At 31.9% G+C, this 22,309-nt stretch overlaps 2 protein-coding genes and 1 long non-coding RNA gene across 14 annotated transcripts in view; 2 read left to right on the forward strand and 1 right to left on the reverse strand.

Annotated features, from left to right (window-relative positions):
* Positions 1 to 346: 346 nt before the first annotated feature.
* On the forward strand, positions 347 to 9,558 carry LOC141454529 (sialin-like). 2 transcript variants are annotated; one of them, XM_074128855.1, is made up of 10 exons: positions 347 to 848; positions 3,089 to 3,272; positions 5,004 to 5,140; positions 5,234 to 5,464; positions 7,037 to 7,124; positions 7,261 to 7,481; positions 7,820 to 7,969; positions 8,755 to 8,887; positions 8,987 to 9,228; positions 9,386 to 9,558. In XM_074128855.1, exons 2-10 carry the CDS (start codon positions 3,203 to 3,205, stop codon positions 9,503 to 9,505), a joined length of 1,392 nt encoding a protein of 463 aa, XP_073984956.1. In that variant the 5' UTR covers positions 347 to 848; positions 3,089 to 3,202; the 3' UTR covers positions 9,506 to 9,558. The 2 variants fall into 2 exon arrangements, with proteins under 2 accessions (XP_073984956.1, XP_073984957.1); XM_074128856.1 differs by lacking the exon at positions 3,089 to 3,272 and having other exon boundaries at positions 350 to 848.
* LOC141454535 (uncharacterized) overlaps positions 9,388 to 22,309 on the reverse strand; it is a 35,984-nt gene continuing 23,062 nt past the window's right edge. For 4 of the 5 annotated variants that reach the window (XR_012458777.1, XR_012458778.1, XR_012458772.1 and 1 more), the window contains one exon: positions 19,911 to 20,048. This is a non-coding gene — a long non-coding RNA (uncharacterized lncRNA). Of the gene's footprint in view, positions 9,527 to 19,910; positions 20,049 to 22,309 lie in introns of those variants that run through there. The other variant, XR_012458776.1, reaches the window with a different exon arrangement.
* The window catches only part of LOC141454530 (putative inorganic phosphate cotransporter), a 44,075-nt gene continuing 35,106 nt past the window's right edge, over positions 13,341 to 22,309 (forward strand). For 3 of the 7 annotated variants that reach the window (XM_074128859.1, XM_074128861.1, XM_074128862.1), the window contains exon 1: positions 13,421 to 13,602. Coding sequence is in view for 4 of the 7 variants with exons in the window: in XM_074128864.1 (XP_073984965.1) it covers positions 16,247 to 16,316; positions 18,095 to 18,231; positions 18,329 to 18,559; positions 19,659 to 19,746; positions 19,884 to 20,104 (747 nt within the window). In the remaining 3 variants the exon portion in view is untranslated. Of the gene's footprint in view, positions 13,603 to 16,158; positions 16,317 to 18,094; positions 18,232 to 18,328; positions 18,560 to 19,658; positions 19,747 to 19,883; positions 20,105 to 22,309 lie in introns of all 7 variants that reach the window. The other 4 variants (XM_074128864.1, XM_074128865.1, XM_074128857.1 and 1 more) reach the window with 4 other exon arrangements.

The raw sequence follows: 22,309 nt of genomic DNA on the forward strand, positions 1-22,309 counted from the left end.
CTGGATTCCTATTGTACAGAATTCTATATATTTTGGCACAATTATAGACATTTTAACTATCTCTAGAAATGAGAGAATTATGATAATTGTAGAAACAATAGTAAAAGAAATATGTACAGGTAAAATCTAGCTTTCTTTCGTTTTGCCTAATATCCTAATATCTCGGTTTCTATTGTACGGAATTCCATATATTTTGGCTTAATTATAGACTCTAATTATCTCCACAATTAATAGAAATATAAGGATTGTAGATGCAACAGTAAAGGAAATATGGACAGGTAAAATATATTAACCTTTTGTATTTCTGTTCTGAGAGGATATTCAATGTCTTTAATTTTTGGCCATTACCAGAGGCTTAATTTAATTAATTAATTACAATTCAAGTGAAATAATTTTATTTGCACGTAAATTTTCGAGCTGCGAGGGAGTTCAACTTCCAAAACTTTTCTTGTACGCGCCTATTGCCATAAGTTAAAGTGAGAAAGAAATTAAAAACTATAAAAACATCTTGTTTCCAGCGAATCTCTTAGCCGCTGGAGGAATGATGAATTTTCGGAAATGTGAGAGCACTCATATGGGTTCCAAAGACAAAGACAGAGAAAAAAGAAGTTACCTTGAAATTATTTTTGAGCTTATCGCTTAGAAAAGTTGTGTTTATGTAATTACAAAAAAAAAGTATGGTAATCTTAAATGACTTTGAACTACGTAATATTTACTTGTTTGATAGGTATGTAATAACAATTAAATAGTTTCATAACTAGCAAGGGCATGGACGTGTAGTATTGTGAATGAAATATTGTCAAGGCGAATCAGAAAACTTAAGCTGAAGAAACTGGATGTAACGGCAAGTAAGTTTTTTAAAATTTCGAATTTTTATTCAAACTGTCTTTATAATGTTTCTATTTTTAATGGTTGACCAATAATTGTAATTTCTAAATTGATACTAAACTATGCATTTTAAGAATTGTGGTAAAGGTAATATGTGGTTATTTCTTTGAAAATCCTTGCATTTTGATGCAGATAAAACTTTACACCTGCACTAAGAATCTGTGGTGAATACAAAGAACTAACTCTTTTCACATTGTTTTCTTTAAATTACTATGTTTTACTAAATGTAGTTGCACCGTGTAAATCTCTCCTAGAAAAGTCACTTGTGATTGGCCTTTAGTATTGGAAAGTTATTTACTTTGATCAATATTACTGCCACTTTCCATCACGGAAAATATACAGGTTTGGTGATCATGGATATTTAGAAGGCTTTTGATACAATCTGATTTCTGGTCTTCCCTCACTATATCACCCAAATTATTCATTCATATTTAAAAAAAAGAAAGAAGATACTGTGTAATAAACTGTATAACAATTTCAATCATTAGTCAAATGCTATATCTGGTCTACTTCAACATGCTGCCAGACCCAGACTTTGCCTTATATTGACTACATTAGTGGAAAAATTGAACACTAAAATTAATAGCAGCAAAACTAATACCATCTTATTTTCTCAACGAAGACCCATGCTTTGGAAAGAGCTACCGAGTGTAGTTAGTGCAATGGTCAAGTTCTGACCTAAATCTAGGTGTCACTCACGACTGAAAACAAACCTTTACTACTCACGTAAAGAATTGAATTTACAAAGGCTAGGCAGAGATTCCCGCTACTCTGCGGAGAGTCTAAATTGATCACAAGTAACTAGTTGCTGATATATAAGGTCGTGGTCAAACCCAATGTTTACTGTTTACCTGCCCTAATACTGATGGCCTGCAGATAATGCAAAACAAGTTTCAAAGGGTGGCAACGAACTCGCCGCAATATTCAATCAATCAGGTAAAGGGGTACACTAATGCAAACGATTGGGAACCGCTGTCCTAGAGGATTCTAAAATCTAAGGGTTGACTGTGGGAATTGCCATTTATTAACCATTTGAGCTAATCTTTTCCTTCGTTCTCTAATAACATTATTTTAAAGATTAGGACATCTAATCCTAAATCTTTGAGATGTTGAGGATTGTCAACCTCTAAGGTATTTAGCACCCAAGGCCTATTTTCCTCTCTCCTTTTTACAGTATAGTTTGCTTGCCCTAATCTTGATGGCCTGCAGATAATGCAAAACGAGTTTCAAAGGGTGGCAACGAACTCGCCGCGATAATGAAGATTTTCACGATTCTTGTAGAACGGGTAGTGGTTTTTTACCTTCACCAGTCTTGGTAGTAACCTCTTTGTATATGTTATAAATTGGGGACTACAATGTTCGGGGTTGATAAATGTTCTCAAATAAATTGAGCTTAAAATGCTTATGGTTTTTGTCAAAAGATTTGCCCCTTAATGTCTGCTTTTCATCCTTCTATAATTGTAAGTAGTTTTGATTAGAGAGTGAACTGAAATTAGTATAAAAATTTTCATTGGAACTTTTTTTATCCGTCAATTGACATTAGTATAAAGTAAGTAATCGCCTATTTTTTTCATGCGAGGCTTGACGTCAAGCTACCAATTTGGAAAGCACTTACTTTGCTATTATATATTTTTTTTTTAACAAATAAAAAGTAACTTATTATTTTTGTATATGTATTTTTGAACAAAACGATCAACTGTATATTAAAATTTAGCGATTTACGTCAATTGGTGACCCTCTAGAAGCTTGCTACCTTCATTGAGCCCAGCCACTTTTTTCAAACTCTTTTTTTCGATAAATTCATTTTACCAGAGCTTTGGGACACGTGATGTTTTAGACAACGACACCAAAATGTCATCTCCCAATATAATTCTACACCTAAGTAATACTAGAAAACAATTAAATGTTTTGGAAAACAAGCGAAGTTCAACATGAAATTTCTGAATTATAGAAGTGAACAGAAGTTTTGAGATTTAAGATTTATAGTATTTAAGATTTCTCGGAAAAAATCTTTAAAAGATTTCTTTGAAATTAGCATTCTAACTAGGCTTACTTAAATATGTACTAGTTAGAAACATTTTCAGATATTTATGTCGATTGTGACGTTTAGTGGTAGACAGATCACTACACATAGATTTTACTTTAGGAAAGTGGTAAAAGAATACATACTATATTCACGAAAATTATTTTTCTGTTTCAGAGATTTTGAATTGATGTTTATCTCTCGATTTGTAATGTATTTATGGCAAACATTTTATTACAAGCACTTGAATTAATTTTACCCAGTTGAATTCCAGATTTGAAAGAAAAAAAAATGGAGTCGACAAGTTTAAATTTCGAACTAACAGATTCTACTTTCATACAAAAACCTCAATCAAGATTTGGTAAGCTACAACAACTTCAAGTCGTAAATGATAAGAATGTAATGTGAATGAGAGACGGATTGATAATTGGAGGCACCTAGCTAAAAATTTGGGACCTTTTTAGACCGAAGCATAAAAAAATGATTTTTTTTTTTAAAGGTTTCTTTATTAGTTTTTTAAAGAGTTGACTTTACCAACAACATGTTATTTAATAATGAAGCAAAATATTTCAAGTTACCTGAATGCTTCAAAACGGTTTTCTGTGTAAAGCTCCATTTTAATGGCCATAAAAATAATTATAAACCCTTTATTAAAATCAAGTACACAGGAAAATATAAGTAATAAATATTTCATGATAAACCAAGAAAAAAAAACATACTTATGCTGACAGGGTAACTCTTGGTCTTGAGACCCTCTGAACGAGTGGTAACGAATTAAAAAAATTATCTTACTGTAGCTACATGTTACTGATTGGTTTCAAACTTCTATTCAGACAATGTCCTCCAATCGATGCAGCCATCTCTTCATAATTTATTTTTAATTTTACTTTGCAAATATTCTATTTTTACAAGTTTATTACTGAGATCAGAAATGTTGATATCATAATTTAAACAATGATGTTCCCATTTTCTATAGAAACATATTAAGTGCCTGTAAGAAGGACCAGAAAGGCAGAGCTTTTTCTCCTTTACAGGACATAGTTGGTTGTAATTCTCATTTTAGCCTTTTTTGCCAACGCCAAATTAAACTTCAGGCCCTTGGATGGCTTTTAAAATTTGAGCTGAGCTACTAAGGTTAAATAGTGTCTCTTGGTTTGAGCGCCTAGGTGATGATACTACTCGTATGTGTTCGCTGTTCTCCTAAGAGCTGCAGGTGGATCTCTATCATGTTAAGCCCTACTTTAGGTGAGCTCCGACTCTGAATCATGGGTAGTTCTAGTCTTTTTTGGCCATTATATTGTCGATTTGCTGTCCACCTCGGATTATCATCCACTGAATACTTTTACCAGGAGTGCCCGGAATTTAAGACATAAAATTACAGAGAACTTAAAATTTATCTATCTTTTATTTTTAACTTCGGTGAGTTTCATGATTTATTTTATTCTTTTGTAAAAGTTTTAGAGTTTAGTTTGTTGCTCTTCTTTGATTCTTCATTGAACTTCAACCCTCATCTTCTTTCTTTTTCTAAAGCCAACTCCTGCAGAAAGCCATGCAATTTCCTATTATTATAAATTTTGTACTTTGTGCTTTTTATTTTATGTAAATAAAGGATCATTAATTAAATAATAAGCAATACAGTTCAATCAGTCTTCTCCCTAACTGTTAAATAATTTTTATCAGGTTTTAATACAGAAAAAGCTTATTTACCAAGTGGATTCGACATCTTGGTGTTCATCTTCCAGTCTGGGTGCTATAGAGTGTGAAAAAATAAATTGTAAATTTATGCCATAAGCAGAAGAGAGATTCATAATTCAATCTACACAATACTAAATTCAATAAATTATTGAATTTAGTCATTTTATTTAAAAACTAATTCAGTGCAATATTGAAACAATTCACGATTCATCTAATTGTTGAGTTTTCGATTTTGGTTTTTTGCAGAAAGAGTAAATAAATTGAATGTTTCAATCTTCTATTATTAAGGCAGTTTTCAACTTGAAATATATCGAACTGTTGGCGGCCGTCTGTCACTTTTTCTGCCCCTTAAAATAAAATTTTGTTTATAAAATTTAATAAGTAAGTATAATTTCAGATATTATTTTCAAAAAGAGATACATCCATTCAGCAATGGTGGCCATAGGTTATGCCGTAGTTCATATAAATAGATACAATTTATCATTGGCTATTGTTTCTATGACGGATAAAAAAAGTTCCAATGAAAATTTTCATGTAAGTTTTTAATGATATTTGTTTTATTTTTATTGGAATTATCATTTTTAATTTTCCATTAACATTTACTTTTTCATTCTGCTATGTTTGAAGGAATTTAATTGGAACGAACGAGAAAAAGGCGCATTGTTAAGTTCATTCTTCTGGGGATACGTGCTTTCACAGGTAGCGGCTGGCCAAATAGCACAGTCCATAAGTCCTAAATTATTGTTGACAATTACCACCTCAATTTCAGCTTTATTAGCAGCTGTCTCACCTTTAGCGTCTTACATTGGTGGCTGGCAGCTTCTTATTGCTATTAGAATAACTGATGGGTTATGTCAGGTAATAAAGGAAATCTCATATATTTATATCTGGGAAAAGCTGTTGTTAGTAGACGAACAATCTGAACAATGAAGTTGCTAGTCTGTGGTAGTCCACAGACTGTGACTGTGACTGCTTTTTATCTTTTCACAATTAGTAATAATTATTATTAGTAATATTATTATTAAGACGGATTATTATCCGTCTTTATTCAGAAATAAAATAAATAATAAATGAAAAACAAAATACATTCTTGTAGACTTACCTCACTGGTCCATGATCATCGGAGTGAGATGTCTACTTACAATACTACACTTTATCTACCCATGACTTTTTTTCAACAAAAGAAAGAAACAAAAAACCAAAAAGAAAATAATACTTATATTTATAATTCAATAATTCAATTCCTGCACCAGAGAATATCTACACTTCCATGTTGACTTAGCAAACTTCATCAGACTGTCCCAATCCTTACCATTTAATAAGTCCTTAAATTCACTGTAAGTCAATATGCCTTTTTTTAATATATTTCAACCGAAATTCTTTTAAAATAGGGCATATGGCTATAAAATGGAATATATCCTCTTCCTCGTTTCTATTACACAGTGAACATAACTTAACCTGGTTGGCATTTATATATTTTTACCATTAAAATTTTGTATTTGTTGTATATATTTTTTAAAAAACCGATGATATAGATTAAGAGGACGCCTTTGAGTAAAGTATCTAAAAGTAAAGTAATTCCTGTGTTTTCTGGTGGGCTTAACGTCCAACTCAAATTAGGAGTCGTGAGCGGAGACGATTAGCAAGCATACTTTACTACATACTAGTTCTGAAAAAAAAACATTTAATAAAATCCAAGGCCTAGACAGGGAATCGAACCCAGTACCACAATACTTTTTTTACCTATTCGGGACTCCCCTCTAACCACTCGGCTTCCTAGAAAAGTATTTATTAAAAAAATACAAATAGAAATGAAAGTAATCTATCAAGGTTTTATTTACATTATTTGAATTTTAAAGTAAAAAGAAATAATTTGAGTGGGCGAAGCGAAGTAGGCAAGTGTCACCGAAGTTTGATTGAGGCTTCATTCTTGACATAAGTTATTTTATAGTTCAGAGAGATGGCTACCAACTTGATCATAGGCACTAATTTAACTCTCTACAAGTTTCTCAGTGCCGCTGTTTCTTCCAACCATATGTTGATGGTGGCCTCAGTTGGGCATCAAATATTACAGTTTGATTTTAATTTTAAAACAGTGGCTCTGCAATTACAGTGTTTTAATTCAATTCTGATGTGGCTGATATGTGAAACCATGATCCATTTGGTGTCCACAGATTAAAATTTTAAGCATAAATGACATGATGGGTTTCTACGAGCATGTATACAAGGTCAAAACTCATTCACTCATAGGGCTATCAAACATTTGAAAATCCCAAATTAGGAGAGTATGAAATTATGTTTCTCAGAAATCATTGATCACGGCCATTAAAGATTAAAAATTAAGTTGAAAACAGTTGTTAAATATTAAGGCTCATAGATTTCAGACTATTAGCAAAGCATTTGGTATTTGTCAAGTTTATATTGTTTTAGGGATTTTTTCCTCCGTTAATATTTAAAATGGCATCCAATTGGTACCCTCCTTGCGAAAGAAGCAGATTACTTGGTTTTGCTCTCAGCGGTAAGTAAAGAAAGAGAATCTAACTTAAATTACTTATCAACTTACTGCTTTTAATGGCTATTTCTGTTTCGAATTTAAGATATTAATGGAACTTACCAGTAATCAAATTAATAATTTATTGTCTAAAATTATGTAGGTGCTGCAGCTTCTACAGGGATTTTATCTTTATTTGGTGCGCTGGCTCAGAGTGCAGGTGGCTGGCCATCGATATTTTATGTATGTGCGCTATTAACTCTATTGTGGACCATCTCTTGGGCATGGTCAGCTGCAGACAGTCCAGCTACTCATAAAACTATCTCTTCTGAAGAAAAAAATTACATAGAAACATCTTTAAAGAACTGCGTAGATTTTGATAAAGTAAGTTATCTCAAAAATATGATCGTAAATTATTCCAGTTTTGGAAGGTTTGAAACAATATGAAACATTCATGAATAATCGTTTAAGATGAAGACCAAACGTCACTGTATAATCAAGCTGCTCTTAAAAATAATTAAATCTAAAGACAAAAATAGATAAAAAACATTCGCAATGAATTTGAAAATTTTAGTTTGGCTTAATCAAAAACTTCAATGCAACTGCAAATATAATTTGCTTGCATTAGAGTGGCACTGTTAAGTAGTAGTGTTAAGTTCAAAATAAATATATATACTTATATAATATACGTATTTTTGATTAATTAATTAATTTTTTTACAGAAAATGAAAACGCCTTGGATGAAAATTTTCACCAGTATTCCATTTTGGGCTTTAATCTTCACTGGCATGTGTGATGGATTTTGTCGGACATTGCTTTTAAGTGAAATTCCTTCTTTAATTAATGGCATTTTTAAAGTTAAAATAACTGCAGTAAGTATCTTGAAGTACAGTAAAATAATTGCCTATTTTTAGGCGGGGTTTCTATTCCAAATATCAATTTGGTTTGCACAAACATTACTATTACCATTTTTTTTCTAACAAATACAAAGTAGCTACATGTGGGATTCAATCTGAAGATCTCCAACTTACAAAACCACGCTGATAACTCTACTTTAACTTACATAATTACGTAGAAATATTGTTTGAGAACGGAACAGTAGATAGTAGAAATACTGTAATTGAATGCTAAGAATAATGCTGAAAAATAAACCTTATTAATTCCTCCTAAAAATCACCACAAGGCTATCCTCTGATAAGGCTGAATATTATGAATAGATATTCTTAGGTTAGATTTTTTAGATTTTGAACGGCGGGACGGCACCCACGCTCCACGACACCACAGCCACCAGAGGCTTATTGTGCCTTCCTTTAAGTCTAGTAGATGAAATCTCCCCTTCTAAGAAGGTTGAGGGCTTTCTCTACCAGTTCCTTCTGCGCTGCAATTTCCTCCGGTCTCAAGGTACCAAAGATATCGTAGCGCAATCTCTCGATTGCAACGCACTCAAATAACAGGTGAGAGGCCGTTTCTTCCTCTTCCTGGCACAATCTGCACAACGGTATTCTTAGTTTAATAAATCTTGGTCTATTTACTCTTTTACCTCAAACTTCTTTGAATTCTCTTAAAAGTAATACATAATATTATTATATAATAATACTTTATTCATCATAATTTGTGTGATTGTCAATCCATAATAGAAGGATGCATCTCTTTACAGAATGGTTTCTTAAGCGAGGCTCCTTATTACGTTATGTGGCTGCTGGTGTTTCCTGCTTGTTGGTTGGCAGATTATCTTCTAAAGAATAGAATCCTATCGAAATCTGCAGTTAGAAAGTTATGGACAACCCTATGTAGGTTTTCTATACATCACAATTTAATATTCAAGTTTATAATTTTGTTTTGACCTTAATATTAACCAAAATTCATTCATTTATTTATTTTATTTTTAGCTATGAGCGCTAGTTGCCTAATAATGCTGCTTGTTGGCTTTTTTGCAAATGACATAATACCTTTTATGGTCATATTGATAATAGCGATTGCTTTTCACGCATTCTTATTTAGTTCATATCTTATAACGCCACTGGAATTAGCTTCCAATTTTGCTGGAATTATATATGCTTTAACAAATACTGCAGATAATCTTTCTGCAGCATTGGCACCAATTGTTACTGGAATGACTGTTGATAACCCGGTACGTTTTAAGCTAAAGTTTCATATTTATTATTAATTTTTTGCGGAACCTACCCTGTAATATCTATTATAAAACACACATGGCAGTTTGGATTTGAATTTTCTAATATTTATATCGAATAAATTGCTACAAATGAATGACTTTCTGTTTTCGCTAGAACTCCATGGACCAATGGTGGACAGTTTTCTTAATAATGACTTGCTTGTCAGTCACTGGAAATGTTATATATTTAATTTTTGGAAGCACTGATGTACAAGATTGGAATTCGCCAGAATAAACTCAAATAATTTTTTGTGTACTAAAAAAATAAAATAAAATTTCAAAATGAGATATATTTGTTTATTATTACTCTTTCTTTTTGCAGTGATGTTAATAAGATCTTTGTTACAAATCTTAGACTGCCAGACCTGTCACTCTCTAGATGATGTACCATTAAATCTTTTTATTGAAAATGTTATTTCCCTAAAATTTTCCTTTCTCTTACTTTTTATTATTATTTTTAAGCGAAAATATTGTAATTGACATTTCTAATATGAATTTTCACCGTTAATAAGCTCAGATAGGTGCACCTTATAAGAAATAACATTTTGGGAAAAAAACAACTGATTTGGTAGCAGTAACACTTTACAGAAAAGATATTTTTAGCGATAATTCCTAGAAAACCTCGAATAGAATCATTTAAACTTCGTACTTAGATATGACCATTAAAAAAGAAGCATAGTGTTCGAGAAACCTACTCTTTACATGGGTCTTTCGGGATATAAGAAGAGTTCTAGGACGTTGTGTATGATTGGGGAACGAGGCTCATGACAAATTAGAGCGAAAGACCCTGGCAACTTGTGAGGGAAGCTAAGGCCCAAGTAAAAGCATATTACTAATTCAACTAGAAAGCAACGATTTGTGAACGTAATTGAATCGCACTTACTGACTAGAAAAATATATAATAAAATAATTGCAAGGTATTTTTTGTTTTCAAAATTACCGTGTTAAATTCTCGAAGGTTGTAGTTGACGACACTCTCTCGTTGCTCTGTTACCGTTCCGAAACCGTTCATCCTACGCGAATGGTATACTGCTATCATTCACAAGTGAGGAATCGGACAACCGTCGGACCAGTTCTGGTCCAGAATTAGGGATGAGCTTCTAAAATGCCATTTCAGCAAGTGAACGTGATTAAATGTGTTGCAAAAATTCAGAATGTAAATTTAAGTTTGGCCGAAAATATGAAACTATTGTAACGTTTGTTTTTTTAGCAGCCATACTTTACACAAGGACCATCTTAAAAACAAAAGAAAAATATTACCAGTTAATAATAAAGTATAAAGAATAGCACCAGTTACTAATATGAGCAGCTAAACGTATAAAAAATTGCAAAAAATAATTTGGGCAGCATAGCTGATTGTTAATGATGTGCAGCATGGACCCAACAAAATTTATTTTAAAAAATACTAGAGAGAAAATTATTTATGCAACCCGCATAACAACTGTGTTTTTCCATACGATTTGTAAACTTAACTTTAGGCGTTAAAATGTCAAAATGATTTTGTATAAATTTACTTGATGCAACATTTGTTGCAGTTGTAATATTTAATGTACCTACTAATAAAGTGAAAAAAAGAAAAAGATTTTGTATAATTGGGAATGCAATTTTTGTTAAGCAAATTTTCCCTTAAATTAAAAATTCTGATTTTTTAGCCTTAAAAAAAAGTTTATGTACATGTTTTTATCAAATTGATTTGGAGTATCAAGAAATTGTTCTGAAATGTAAATTAAATTCAGTGAATCAGAAATCGCCTCTCCTATATTTTGATAGATCTAATTTTAAGAAAAAAAAACTTTCCATTTAAAAAAAGAATGATAATGGCGGGTTATTAACGGTGCTCTATCTTTAAAGTATTTATATATATATATATATATATATATATATATATATATATATATATATATATATATATATATATAAAAACACAGATATTTCTCATTCTATAAAAATAAATCTTATCCCTGCTTAACTAAGGTCCAATTGAATTATTCAGTTGGCCCTGACTTTCTTGTTTTCTACAAAAAAGTAATCTGTCGTCTAAGATTGGAGTTACAGTTTTAATTCATGGGTGCTGCCAAAATAAATCATTCGACAGTCTCAAACGATTGATGGTTAATGATTGATTATTATTAGATACAGAGATAAAAATTTAAATAACTCCAATAATAACCCGTGTACACAAACTTTTGATAAAATCCCGTACCCCAGACACAAAAGTTAGAGATAAATTATTGCACGCTTTAATTAGGTCTACTTTGTTATATGCCGGAGAATTGTGGGCATTTAACTACTTTGATGAAATTGAGAAAGTACAGCTGAAATTTATTAAACAAATTTATAATGTCAGTAAATTTACGCCAAATAGTATTGTGCGTCTGGAATATGGACTTGTGCCTTTAAAAGTTAGAATATTTAAAAGTATGGTTACCCTTGCAGTAAATATACTTGGGATGCCCCTAACACGATTGCCTCGTATCTGCTTTGACGCTCTTCTCGCTAGGGAAACTCTTCCGTTTAATAAAATTCAATACAACTGGGTCACCCAGTTTAAATCAATTTTAAGTTCCATAGGGGCTTTAGATTTCATGCAGGGAGATCCCGTTATTCTTAAATCTCAAATTAAAAATTTAGAAAAACAACTTTGGAATGACTGTTTAAGTAGAGATATCGCCTATGTAATTGACCGGTGTAAGTATAATATTTTGTACCGTCACATAAGTAGTCTGGGCAGCAATGAACTGCATCTATCTTGGCTTATTTCCATCAAAAAAATTCGCTTATTATCCCAGCTTAGATTAGCTAACCTCAATAAAACAAAAATCTATTACAACTCTTGTACTTATGTCTTTGATAGCTCCAATATATGCACTCTATGTAAAAATAACGTTTCAGACACCTTGCTCCACTTCCTTTTCTCCTGCCAGGTCTTTCAGTCTTTCCGAACACATAAATTAAATAACTATATTGCAACAGCTTTACCTGAACCAGAAAACTATGTAAACCTATTTTCCATTAACTCTGTAAATCAAATCAATGCTATATGTGATTACGTTAAATTATCTTTACAAATAAGAAGCTTTTTACTTAATGAGTGGTAACTTCTTAAAAAGCTAAGAAAGCTATTGAAAGTTAAGGTCTGATTTAAGACAGAAAGAAAAAGAAAAGCTCTTGGGATGTTCATATAATTTTGTTTTTACGAATTTAAATTTATTTTTTTGCGTATTTATATCTACCATTTATGTATCATTATATCAATTTATTGTATTTATGTATCAATGTCAAACTCCATGCTAAGGGGATAAGCCCCAAAAGCAGTATGAAATAAATAAATAAATAAAAAAATAAATAAAAATAACTCCAATAGGTTTTGCGAAGCTTATTAAGTTATGGCTGGGAAAAAGTGTATAAATCATTTTAGAAAAAGATAAAGTAACCACCCAAAGCTTCGGCAAGACCTACAACATAAGTGCTTCAGCATAATTTTGAGAAAAATATTTTGTCACAATGTTATGTTATATTTATGAGTGTGTTCTTGAGCTCTTTTTAAAATAAAGTACTTCTTGTAGATAAAGGATTATACGTAACTTAAAAGTGTTGCAGACTTTACAAAATCAATTAATTAATTGAAGTCGATCTTAGTATTAAACAATAAAGAGAATGACCCAGACATTCAGTTCTTTCATTTGGTGACTATTTTCCTAGTCAATTTTTTATTGATTTTTTGTTCCATGTTGTATAATTGAAATTTTAATCCACACTGCCAATTAATATCAATGTGTAATTCGAGTATTATTTTGATTTTGAGAAAAATTCATCAGTGGGAATTGTAAATATTCAAAGTTTACCCATAGATAACCTCTTCAATGTTTGGTCAAGTAAAATAAAATCAGAAAGTTATAAAAGACTCATAAAACTTGACATTTTTTGAAATATTGACAATAAATTAGAAACAATAATGGTTTTTTCAAAAAGTTTTTAAAGAAGCAATATTATTCTATGATCGTTAAAAAATCTTAAACTGACATCATTCTTAATTTATACATTCAATTTTTTTAAATAAAAAAAAGTATTTATCCTTTACTCATAACCAATAAGTGAAATTGGTTCCCCCGCCAGTTAGTTATCTTTAAAATCTGTTTATTAGTGGATAAAGTTAAAGTGATGGTGAAACCAAGTAAAGTATTATAGTGCTGGCTTCATACGAGCGCCTGATCAAAGCAATTTGCTTGTCTTGTCGTCGCGCTACTCTCAGTTTTTTATTGTGCATTAATTTTTATTTCATTTTTTTTAAACTAAATTTAATCATTTCAAGAATATGTTTATTTAATCTGAGTAAGTATTTATTCCCATTATTATTTAGTTTTTATGTAGAATTGGATAGAAACACATCAATTAAAACATAATTTTAAAAATTTCACTTTTCTTATTGTTGCAAGTTTATTAGATTATAAAATTTTATATTGCCTTCATTTTTGGTAATTAAGTTTGTAATTCTCTTCAATAGATTGTTTAAACTGAATAAAGATGAATTCTTCATAACTTTTACTTCTCCTCTTTCTGTTATGAGAGCAAAAGTTACAACTTAACATTCCTTATTGATTTTAAGCCGAAAATTCTTGTTTAAAACAATTCTAATTATAATCTCCTCTTAATTGTTTTACTGATATTTGTTTTTTTCTAACTGATGGATTTTTTGTTTAAATGAACTAGAGTCTTATGATCATACATTACGTTTAGTTAGAGGTATAATTAAAAGCGGCAGGACAGTTGTAAGTTGTTGAAAATAATCCAGCTTTGACAATATTTTTCTTTTTTTCCTATAAAATGTATGATTACCAAATTTTCTTTAAAATGTTGAGCATATCATTGTTTACACGAGTAATTAATTTTTTTGCAACTAAATGGATTTAATGTTTTTTTGTGGTTGTTGCTACCTTGGTTTTTTGTAAACAACGTAGCACCTAAACGCGAGGGCCGATTTTTATAAAGGGCCATTCGATTCATAAATTCTTGTACCTTTTGGGAGTCTCTAGGCTCTATGCTTTTAACGGGAGAGGAGTTAGCCTAACGTATGTGAGGAGCCCCTGTAAAACTATTATTAATTATAATTCTGGCCCTTATTTTCTTTCTTTTTTGTCTGTAACGAGAGAACAAAAAGTAAATAATGATTGTTAAATAACTCTGTAAATCTTAACCCTAGTTCGAATATTCTAAAGCGGATAGTCGTCGTAATAGCAAACAGATTTGGGACTAGTCCCTTCATGGGGCTGGAGATACCCCAAATTACAGGTGACGGAAATTACACTGAGAAACTTTGTTATATTAAACAGGAGGAATCGGCCACTTAACATCTAAGTGTCGTGTCCAAAACGTTCTCAGTTGTAAATCTCTGCTCTAGCGAATCCTTAAACCAACCATTCTAACCACAAATTGTACCATTTGGACTATATTCATCTATTAATGAACCAATTTACTTTGCAAAGCGAATTCTTTATTGCATTAACAATTTTCTTTAATTAAAGGAGCGATCTGAGAAAATTGGCACTCGAAACCTTTTTTAGAGCACTGCTGTATAAAATGTATTATTATTATTATTTTTTACTGTACATTTATTTATTTACTTTCAATGCCCTGTCGTCCTCTGGACAGTGTTCTTTCAATATAGTCAACACTGCCCATTTCAGTATCTGTGAGAAGCTCCTAGATGATTCTAAAATCTAAGTGTTATCTGTGGGAATAGGAATTTATTAACCATTTGAGCTAATCTTTTCCTTCTTTCTCTAATAACATTATTTTAAAGATTAGGACATCTAATCCTAAATCTTTGAGATGTTGAGGATTGTCAACCTCGAAGTTATTTAGCACCCAAGGCCTATTTTCCTCACTCCTTTTTACAGTATAGTTTGCTTGCCCTAATCTTGATGGCCTGCAGATAATGCAAAACAAGTTTCAAAGGGTGGCAACGAACTCGCCGCGATAATGAAGATTTTCACGATTCTTGTAGAACGGGTAGTGTTTTTTTACCTTCACCAATCTTGGTAGTGACCTCTTTGTATATGTTATAAATTGGGGACTACAATGTTCGGGGTTGATAAATGTTCTCAAATAAATTGAGCTTAAAATGCTTATGGTCTTTGTCAAAAGATTTGTCCCTTAATGTCTGGTTTTCATCCTTCTGTAATTGTAAGTAGTTTGATTAGAGGGTGAACTGAAATTCCAGAGGAAAAGTACATCTGTATAAAGTAAAGTAAGTAATCGCCTATTTTTTTCATGCGAGGCTTGACGTCAAGCTACCAATTTGGAAAGCAATTACTTTGCTATTATATATTTTTTTTTTAAACAAATAAAAAGTAACTTATTTTTGTATATGTATTTTTGAATAAATAGATCAACTGTATATTAAAATTTAGCGATTTACGTCAATTGGCAGCTTCATTGAGCCCAGCCACTTTTTTAAAACTCTTTTTTTCGAAAAATTCATTTTACCAGAGCTTTGGGACACGTGAGGTTTTAGACAACGACTCCAAAATGTCATCTCCTAATATTATTCTACACCTAAGTAATACTAGAAAATAATTAAATGTTTTGGAAAACAGGCGAAGTTCAACATGAAATTTCTGAATTATAGAAGTGAACAGAAGTTTTGAGTTTTCATAGTATTTAAAATTTCTCGGAAAAAATCTTTACAAGATTTCTTTGAATTGAGCATCCTAACTAGGGTTACTTAAATCTGTACTAGTTAGAAACATTTTCAGATATTTATGTCGATTGTAACATTTAGTAGTGATCAGATGACCACGCTTGATGTACTACACACAGTAAGTCTATCTTTAGGATAGTAATGAAATAATACATACTATATTCACGAAAAATATTTTTCTGTTTCAGAGATTTTTACATATTTATGGCAAACACTTTATTGCAAACACCAGAATTAATTTTACCCAGTTGAATTCCAGATTTGGGAGAAAAAAAAATGGATTCGACAAGTTTAAATTTCGAACAAACAGATTCTACTTTCATTCAAAAACCTCAATCAAGATTTGGTAAGCTACAACAACTTCACGTCGTAAATGATAAGAATGTAATGTGAATGAGAGACGGATTGATGGTTGGAGGCACCTAGCTAAAATTTTGGGACCCTCTTAGACCCAAGCATGAAAAAAATGACGTTTTTTTTAAAGGTTTCTTTATTAGATTTTTAATGAGTTGACTTTACCAACAACATGTAATTTAATAATGAAGCAAAATATTTCAAGTTACCTGAATGCTTCAAAAAGGTTTTCTGTGTAGAGCTCCATTTTAATGGCCATAAAAATAATAATAAACCCTTTATTAAAATCAAGTACAAAGGAAAATATAAGTAATAAATATTTTTAAATTTTTCATTATAAACAAAAAAAAAACATACTTATGCTGACAGGGTAACTCTTGGTCTTGAGACCCTCTGAGCGAGTGGTAAATAATTAAAAAAATAATTATCTTACTGTACATGTTACTGATTGGTTTCAAACTTCTATTCAGACAATGTCCTCCACTCGATGCAGCCATCTCTTCAAAATTTATTTTTAATTTTCATTTGCTAATAGTCTACTCTTACAAGTTTATTACTGAGATCAGAATTGTTAATATCATAATTTGTACAATGATATTCCCATTTTCTATAGAAACATATTAAGTGCCTGTAAGAAGTACCAGAAAGGCAGAGCTTTTCCTCCTTTACAGGACATAGTTGGTTGTAATTCTCATTTTAGCCTTTTTTGCCAACGCCAAATTAAACTTCAGGCCCTTGGATGGCTTTTTAAATTCGAGCTGAGCTGCTAAGGTTAAATAGTCTCTCTTGGTTTGAGCGCCTAGGTGATGATACTATGTGTTTGCTGTTCTCCTAAGAGCTGCAGGTGGTATCATGTTAAGCCCTACTTTAGGTGAGCTCCGACTCTGAATCATGGGTAGTTCTAGTCTTTTTTGGCCATTATTTTGTTAATTTGCTGTCCATCTCGAACTATCATCCACTGAATACTTTTGCCAGGAGTGGCCGGAATTTAAGACATAAAATTACAAACAGAGAACTTTTATCTATCTTTTTCAGATAGATTTATCTATCTTTTATTTTTAACTTCGGTGAGTTTCATGATTTATTTTGTTCTTTTGTAAAAGTTTTAGAGTCTAGTTTGTTGCTCTTCTTTGATTCTTCATTGAACTTCAATCCTCATCTTCTTTCTTTTTCTAAAGCCAACTCCTGCAGAAAGCCATGCAATTTCCTATTATTATAAATTTTGTACTTTGTGCTTTTTATTTTATGTAAATAAAGGATCATTAATTAAATAATAAGCCATGCAGTTCAATCAGTCTTCTCCCAAACTGTTAAATAATTTTTGACAGGTTTTTATACAGAAAAAGCTCATTTATCCAGTGCATTCGATATCTTGGTGTTAATCTTCCAGTCGTATGCCTTGGTGCTATAGAATATGGCAAAATAAATTGTAAATTAAATTTCATAGAATTTTCCCATCTTGCGTAAGCAGAAGAGAGATTCATAATTCAATCTACACAATACTTAATTCAATAAATTATTGAATTTAGTCATTTTATTTAAAAAACTAATTCAGTGCAATATTGAAACTATTAACAATTCATCTAATTGCTGAGTTTTTCGCTTTTGGTTTTTTGCAGAAAGAGTAAATAAACTGAATGTTTTAATCTTCTATTATTAAGGCAGTTTTCAACTTGAAATATATCAAACTGTTGGCGGCCGTCTGCCACTTTTTCTGCCCCTTAAAATAATTTTTTTTTCATAATATTTAATAAGTAAACATAATTTCAGATATTATTTTCAAAAAGAGATATATCCATTCAGTAATGGTGACCATAGGTTATGCCGTAGTTCATATAAATAGACAAAATTTATCATTGGCTATTGTTTCTATGACGGATAAAAAAAGTTCCAATGAAAATTTTTATGTAAGTTTTTAATGATATTTGTTTGTTTTATTTTTATTGGAATTATCATTTTGAATTTTCCATTAAAATTTACTTTTTCATTCTGCTATGTTTGAAGGAATTTAATTGGAACGAACAAGAAAAAGGCGCATTGTTAAGTTCATTCAACGGGGGATACGTGCTTTCCCTGGTAGTGGCATGCCAAATAGCACAGTCCATAAGTCCTAAATTATTGTTGACAATTACCACCTCAATTTCAGCTTTATTAGCAGCTGTCTCACCTTTAGCGTCTTACATTGGTGGCTGGCAGCTTCTTATTGCTATCAAAATAACTGATGGGTTATGCCAGGTAATAAAGGAAATCTCATATATTTATATATGTGGGGAAAGCTGATAGAAGACGAACAACCTGAACTCCACAGACTATAAATGCTTTTTATCTTTTCATAATATTTACCATACAAATTTTGTATTTGTTGGTTTTATTAAAAAAAAAAAAAAAAAAAACCCGATGATTTAGTGTGCCTGCAGATTAAGAGGACGCCTTTGAGTAAAGTATCTAAAAGTAATTCCTGTTTTCTGGTTGGCTTAACGTCCAACTACAAATTAGGAGTCGTGGGCGGAGACGATTAGCAAGCATACTTTACTACAAACTTCTCATATAAAACATTTAATAAAATCCAAGGCCTAGACCGGTAATCGAACCCAGAATTACAATACGTTTTTACATATGCGGGACTCGTCTCTAACCACTCAGCTACCTAGAAAAGTATTTATTAAAAAAATACAAATGGAAATGAAAGTAATCTAACGAGGTTTTATTTGCATTATTTGAATTTCAAGGTAAAAGAAATAATTTGAGTGAGACAAGTGTCTATCACCGAAGTTTAATTGAGGCTTCATTCTTGACATAAGTTATTTTATAGTTCAGCTTGATCATAGCCACTAATTTAACTCTCTACAAGTTTCTTAGTGCCGCTGTAATTTCCAACCTTAAGTTGATGGTGGCCTCAGTTAGGCGTCATATGTTATAATTTGATTTTAATTTTAAAACAGTGGCTCTGCAATTATAGTGATTTAATTCAATTTTTATTTGGCTTTTTAACTATTTGAAGTATCATATATCACCGATTGAAATCATGGTTCATTTGGTGTCTACAGATTAAAATGTCAAGCATAAATGAGATGATAGGTTTCTACGAGCATGTATACTTACAACGGATTATTACAAGATCAAAACTCATTGACTTTTAGGGCTCCTTATTTGAAAATCCCAAATAAGGACAGTATGAAATTATGTTTCTCAGTAATCATTGATCACGGTCATTAAAAATTAAAAATTAAGTTAAAAACCATTGTTAAATATATAGGTTTATAGATTTCAGACTACTTCAACTCCTGAGATAATAGCAAAGCATTTGGTATTTGTCAAGTTTATATTGTTTTAGGGATTTTTTCCTCCGTTAATATTTATAATGGCATCCAATTGGTACCCTCCTTGCGAAAGAAGCAGATTACTTGGTTTTGCTCTCAGCGGTAAGTAAAGAAAGAGAATCTAACTTAAATTACTTATCAACTTACTGCTTTTAATGGCTATTTCAGTTTATAATTTAAGATATTAATGGAACTTACTAGTAATTTGAATTAATAATTTATTGTCTAAAATTATGTAGGTGCTGCAGCTTCTACAGTGATTTTATCTTTATTTGGTGCGCTGGCTCAGAGTGCAGGTGGCTGGCCATCGATATTTTATGTAAGTGCGCTATTAACTCTATTGTGGACCATCTCTTGGGCATGGTTAGCTGCAGACAGTCCAGCTACTCACAAAACTATCTCTTCTGAAGAAAAAAATTACATAGAAACATCTTTAAAGAACTGCGTAGATTTTGATAAAGTAAGTTATCTCAAAAATATGATTGTAAATTATTCCAGTTTTGGAAGGTTTGAAACAATATGAAACATTCATGAATAATCGTTTAAGATGAAGACCAAACGTCACTGTATAATCAAGCTGCTCTTAAAAATAATTAAATCTAAAGACAAAAATAGATAAAAAACATTCGCAATGAATTTGAAAATTTTGGATCCATTCAGCTTAATCAAAAACTTCAATGCAACTGCAAATATAATTTGCTTGCATTGGAGTGGCACTGTTAAGTAGTAGTATTAAGTTCAAAATTATTAGAATTAATTTGAATTAGTATGATCTGTGTGCACTTCCACTGTGTTTTTTTTCTTTTTACATATGTAGTGTTAATATCTTTGATTATATTATTACATTAAGGTATAAATTCTAGCTTAACCTTCGTTTTTTTTTATGAAATCCAACAGGTTATGGGCCCAGGACAATTAGAATAGAAAGACAATTAATCGGAGTGTTTGTGTTTAAGTTTTGCTTTGCACTGTGTAATTTCGGATCGTTTTTTTGTTTTGGTATATTGGCAATGGATTCGCGAGGAATTATTGTTATTGACAAATTGTCCAGTCAAATTGGAAAGACTGGAAGTTCCAGATAAGGATCCAATTACAGTGTAACGATGCAATGCAGGCTATAGATGGCACACTTTTAAAGCCGACACAACTGCCACTTAAAGCTAGATCTAAAGATGTGGAAACTTATTAATACATATGTGTTCTACATCAAATCACATGTGGGATAAGCTACACAGCATTTATGAGCAGCGTCAGGATCGTTTGTTTAATGAATTTTTTGGTATAAGAGAAAAGGATACATCTGATAATATTGTGGGGTATATAGCCAGGCTCGAAAATTTGTGGGAGGAGTTGAAGGACGGGACGTGGAAGGAAGATAAGGTAAAACTTCCAGATCCCCTATTTTTAAATAGAGTGCTAAACACCTTGCCTGGTCAATAATTTGAATTTATTAATGCCTGGGAGTCCGTGTCCAAGAAGGACCGTATTATTGACTTATTGAGGGAGCGATTATGCACGGTTGAATTGCGGTTCAATGAGAGGTCCAGTGTGTGCTCGGGTAATGTACAGAAAGACTCCGTGGCATTGGTAGTATCAAAAGAAAAGAATGTCTCCAAAGATTATAGAACGTCCAGAAGGGGGCCTCGCTGTTATTTCTGCAGCGAATTCGGACATGTCGTCAAATATTGTCCAAATAAACATGGAAAGAACGCCAAATCTGACCAAGGTGCGCGAGATTCTGCTTTTTTTTTGGAGCCTTTGAGGCCAACACTTCTGGGAGTGATGTATGGTTTGCGGATTCTGGTGCAACTCATCACATGACTATGAATAAATTTTTTTTGTTTAATTACCAACTTTTTCCAGCTTTGTAACCCGTACTTATTGGGAATGGACAGCACATGATGGCTCTTGGTAAAGGAAACGTTAAAGTTGAAATGCAAGTCAATTAAGGTTGGAAGAAGGGTACTTTGTACGATGTTTGGCTGGTTCCTGATTTGAGTAAGAACCTTTTTTCTATTTCTTCTGTTGTTAGTAAAGGATTAAAGGCGGTTTTTGACTCAAGAGGCTGTACTATTATGAGAAAGAACACTGTAGCTGCCACGGCAACTAGAAGTCACGGTATCTTCAAAGTGGATATGAGGGTAGTTCTGCCTGAGACACCACTAATAACATCTCCTCAAGCAAATTTGGCTAATAAGCTGAACAGCCTCCAAGTATGGCATGAGCGTTTGAGTCATCAAAACAAGAAGTACGTAGGCAAGTTTTTAAATGAAAATGGCGTGAATTTTGTCGATGATGATTTCTTTTATGAGGCTTGGCTTTACGGCAAACAGAGCCGCATTAGTTATGGGCAACGAACCGTGAAACCCATGAAACCTGGCGAACTTGTGCATGAGGATGTATGTGGCCCTGTGCCAGTCGCATCCTTGGGTGGATCACAATATTATTTAATACTCAAAGAAGACTACAGTAAGTATAGGAGTGTCTATTTCCTTAAACGAAAGTCTGAAGTATCAGACAAATTGAAAATATTTTTAGCCGAAGTTCGTACACGCATTGAAGGAGGTGCTGACAGATGGGGGTACTGTTAAAACAATGGTGATGTTAAGGAAATCATTGAGAAAGCGGGCTTGTCTCATCGGGTGACGATGCCCTACTCGCCGGA

Source organism: Rhodnius prolixus, unplaced genomic scaffold (assembly GCF_049639745.1).
Source record: "Rhodnius prolixus isolate KJV_2025 unplaced genomic scaffold, Rpr scaffold_9, whole genome shotgun sequence".
In the NCBI taxonomy this organism is placed as follows: Eukaryota; Metazoa; Arthropoda; class Insecta; order Hemiptera; family Reduviidae; genus Rhodnius; species Rhodnius prolixus.

Coding starts and splice junctions, on each gene's coding strand:
- LOC141454529 (XM_074128855.1), top strand. CDS start 3,203: ATGGAGTCGACAAGTTTAAATTTCGAACTAACAGATTCTACTTTCATA. Junction 5,465..7,036: donor TAACTGATGGGTTATGTCAG/GTAATAAAGGAA, acceptor ATATTGTTTTAG/GGATTTTTTCCTCCGTTAAT. Junction 9,229..9,385: donor GAATGACTGTTGATAACCCG/GTACGTTTTAAG, acceptor TGTTTTCGCTAG/AACTCCATGGACCAATGGTG.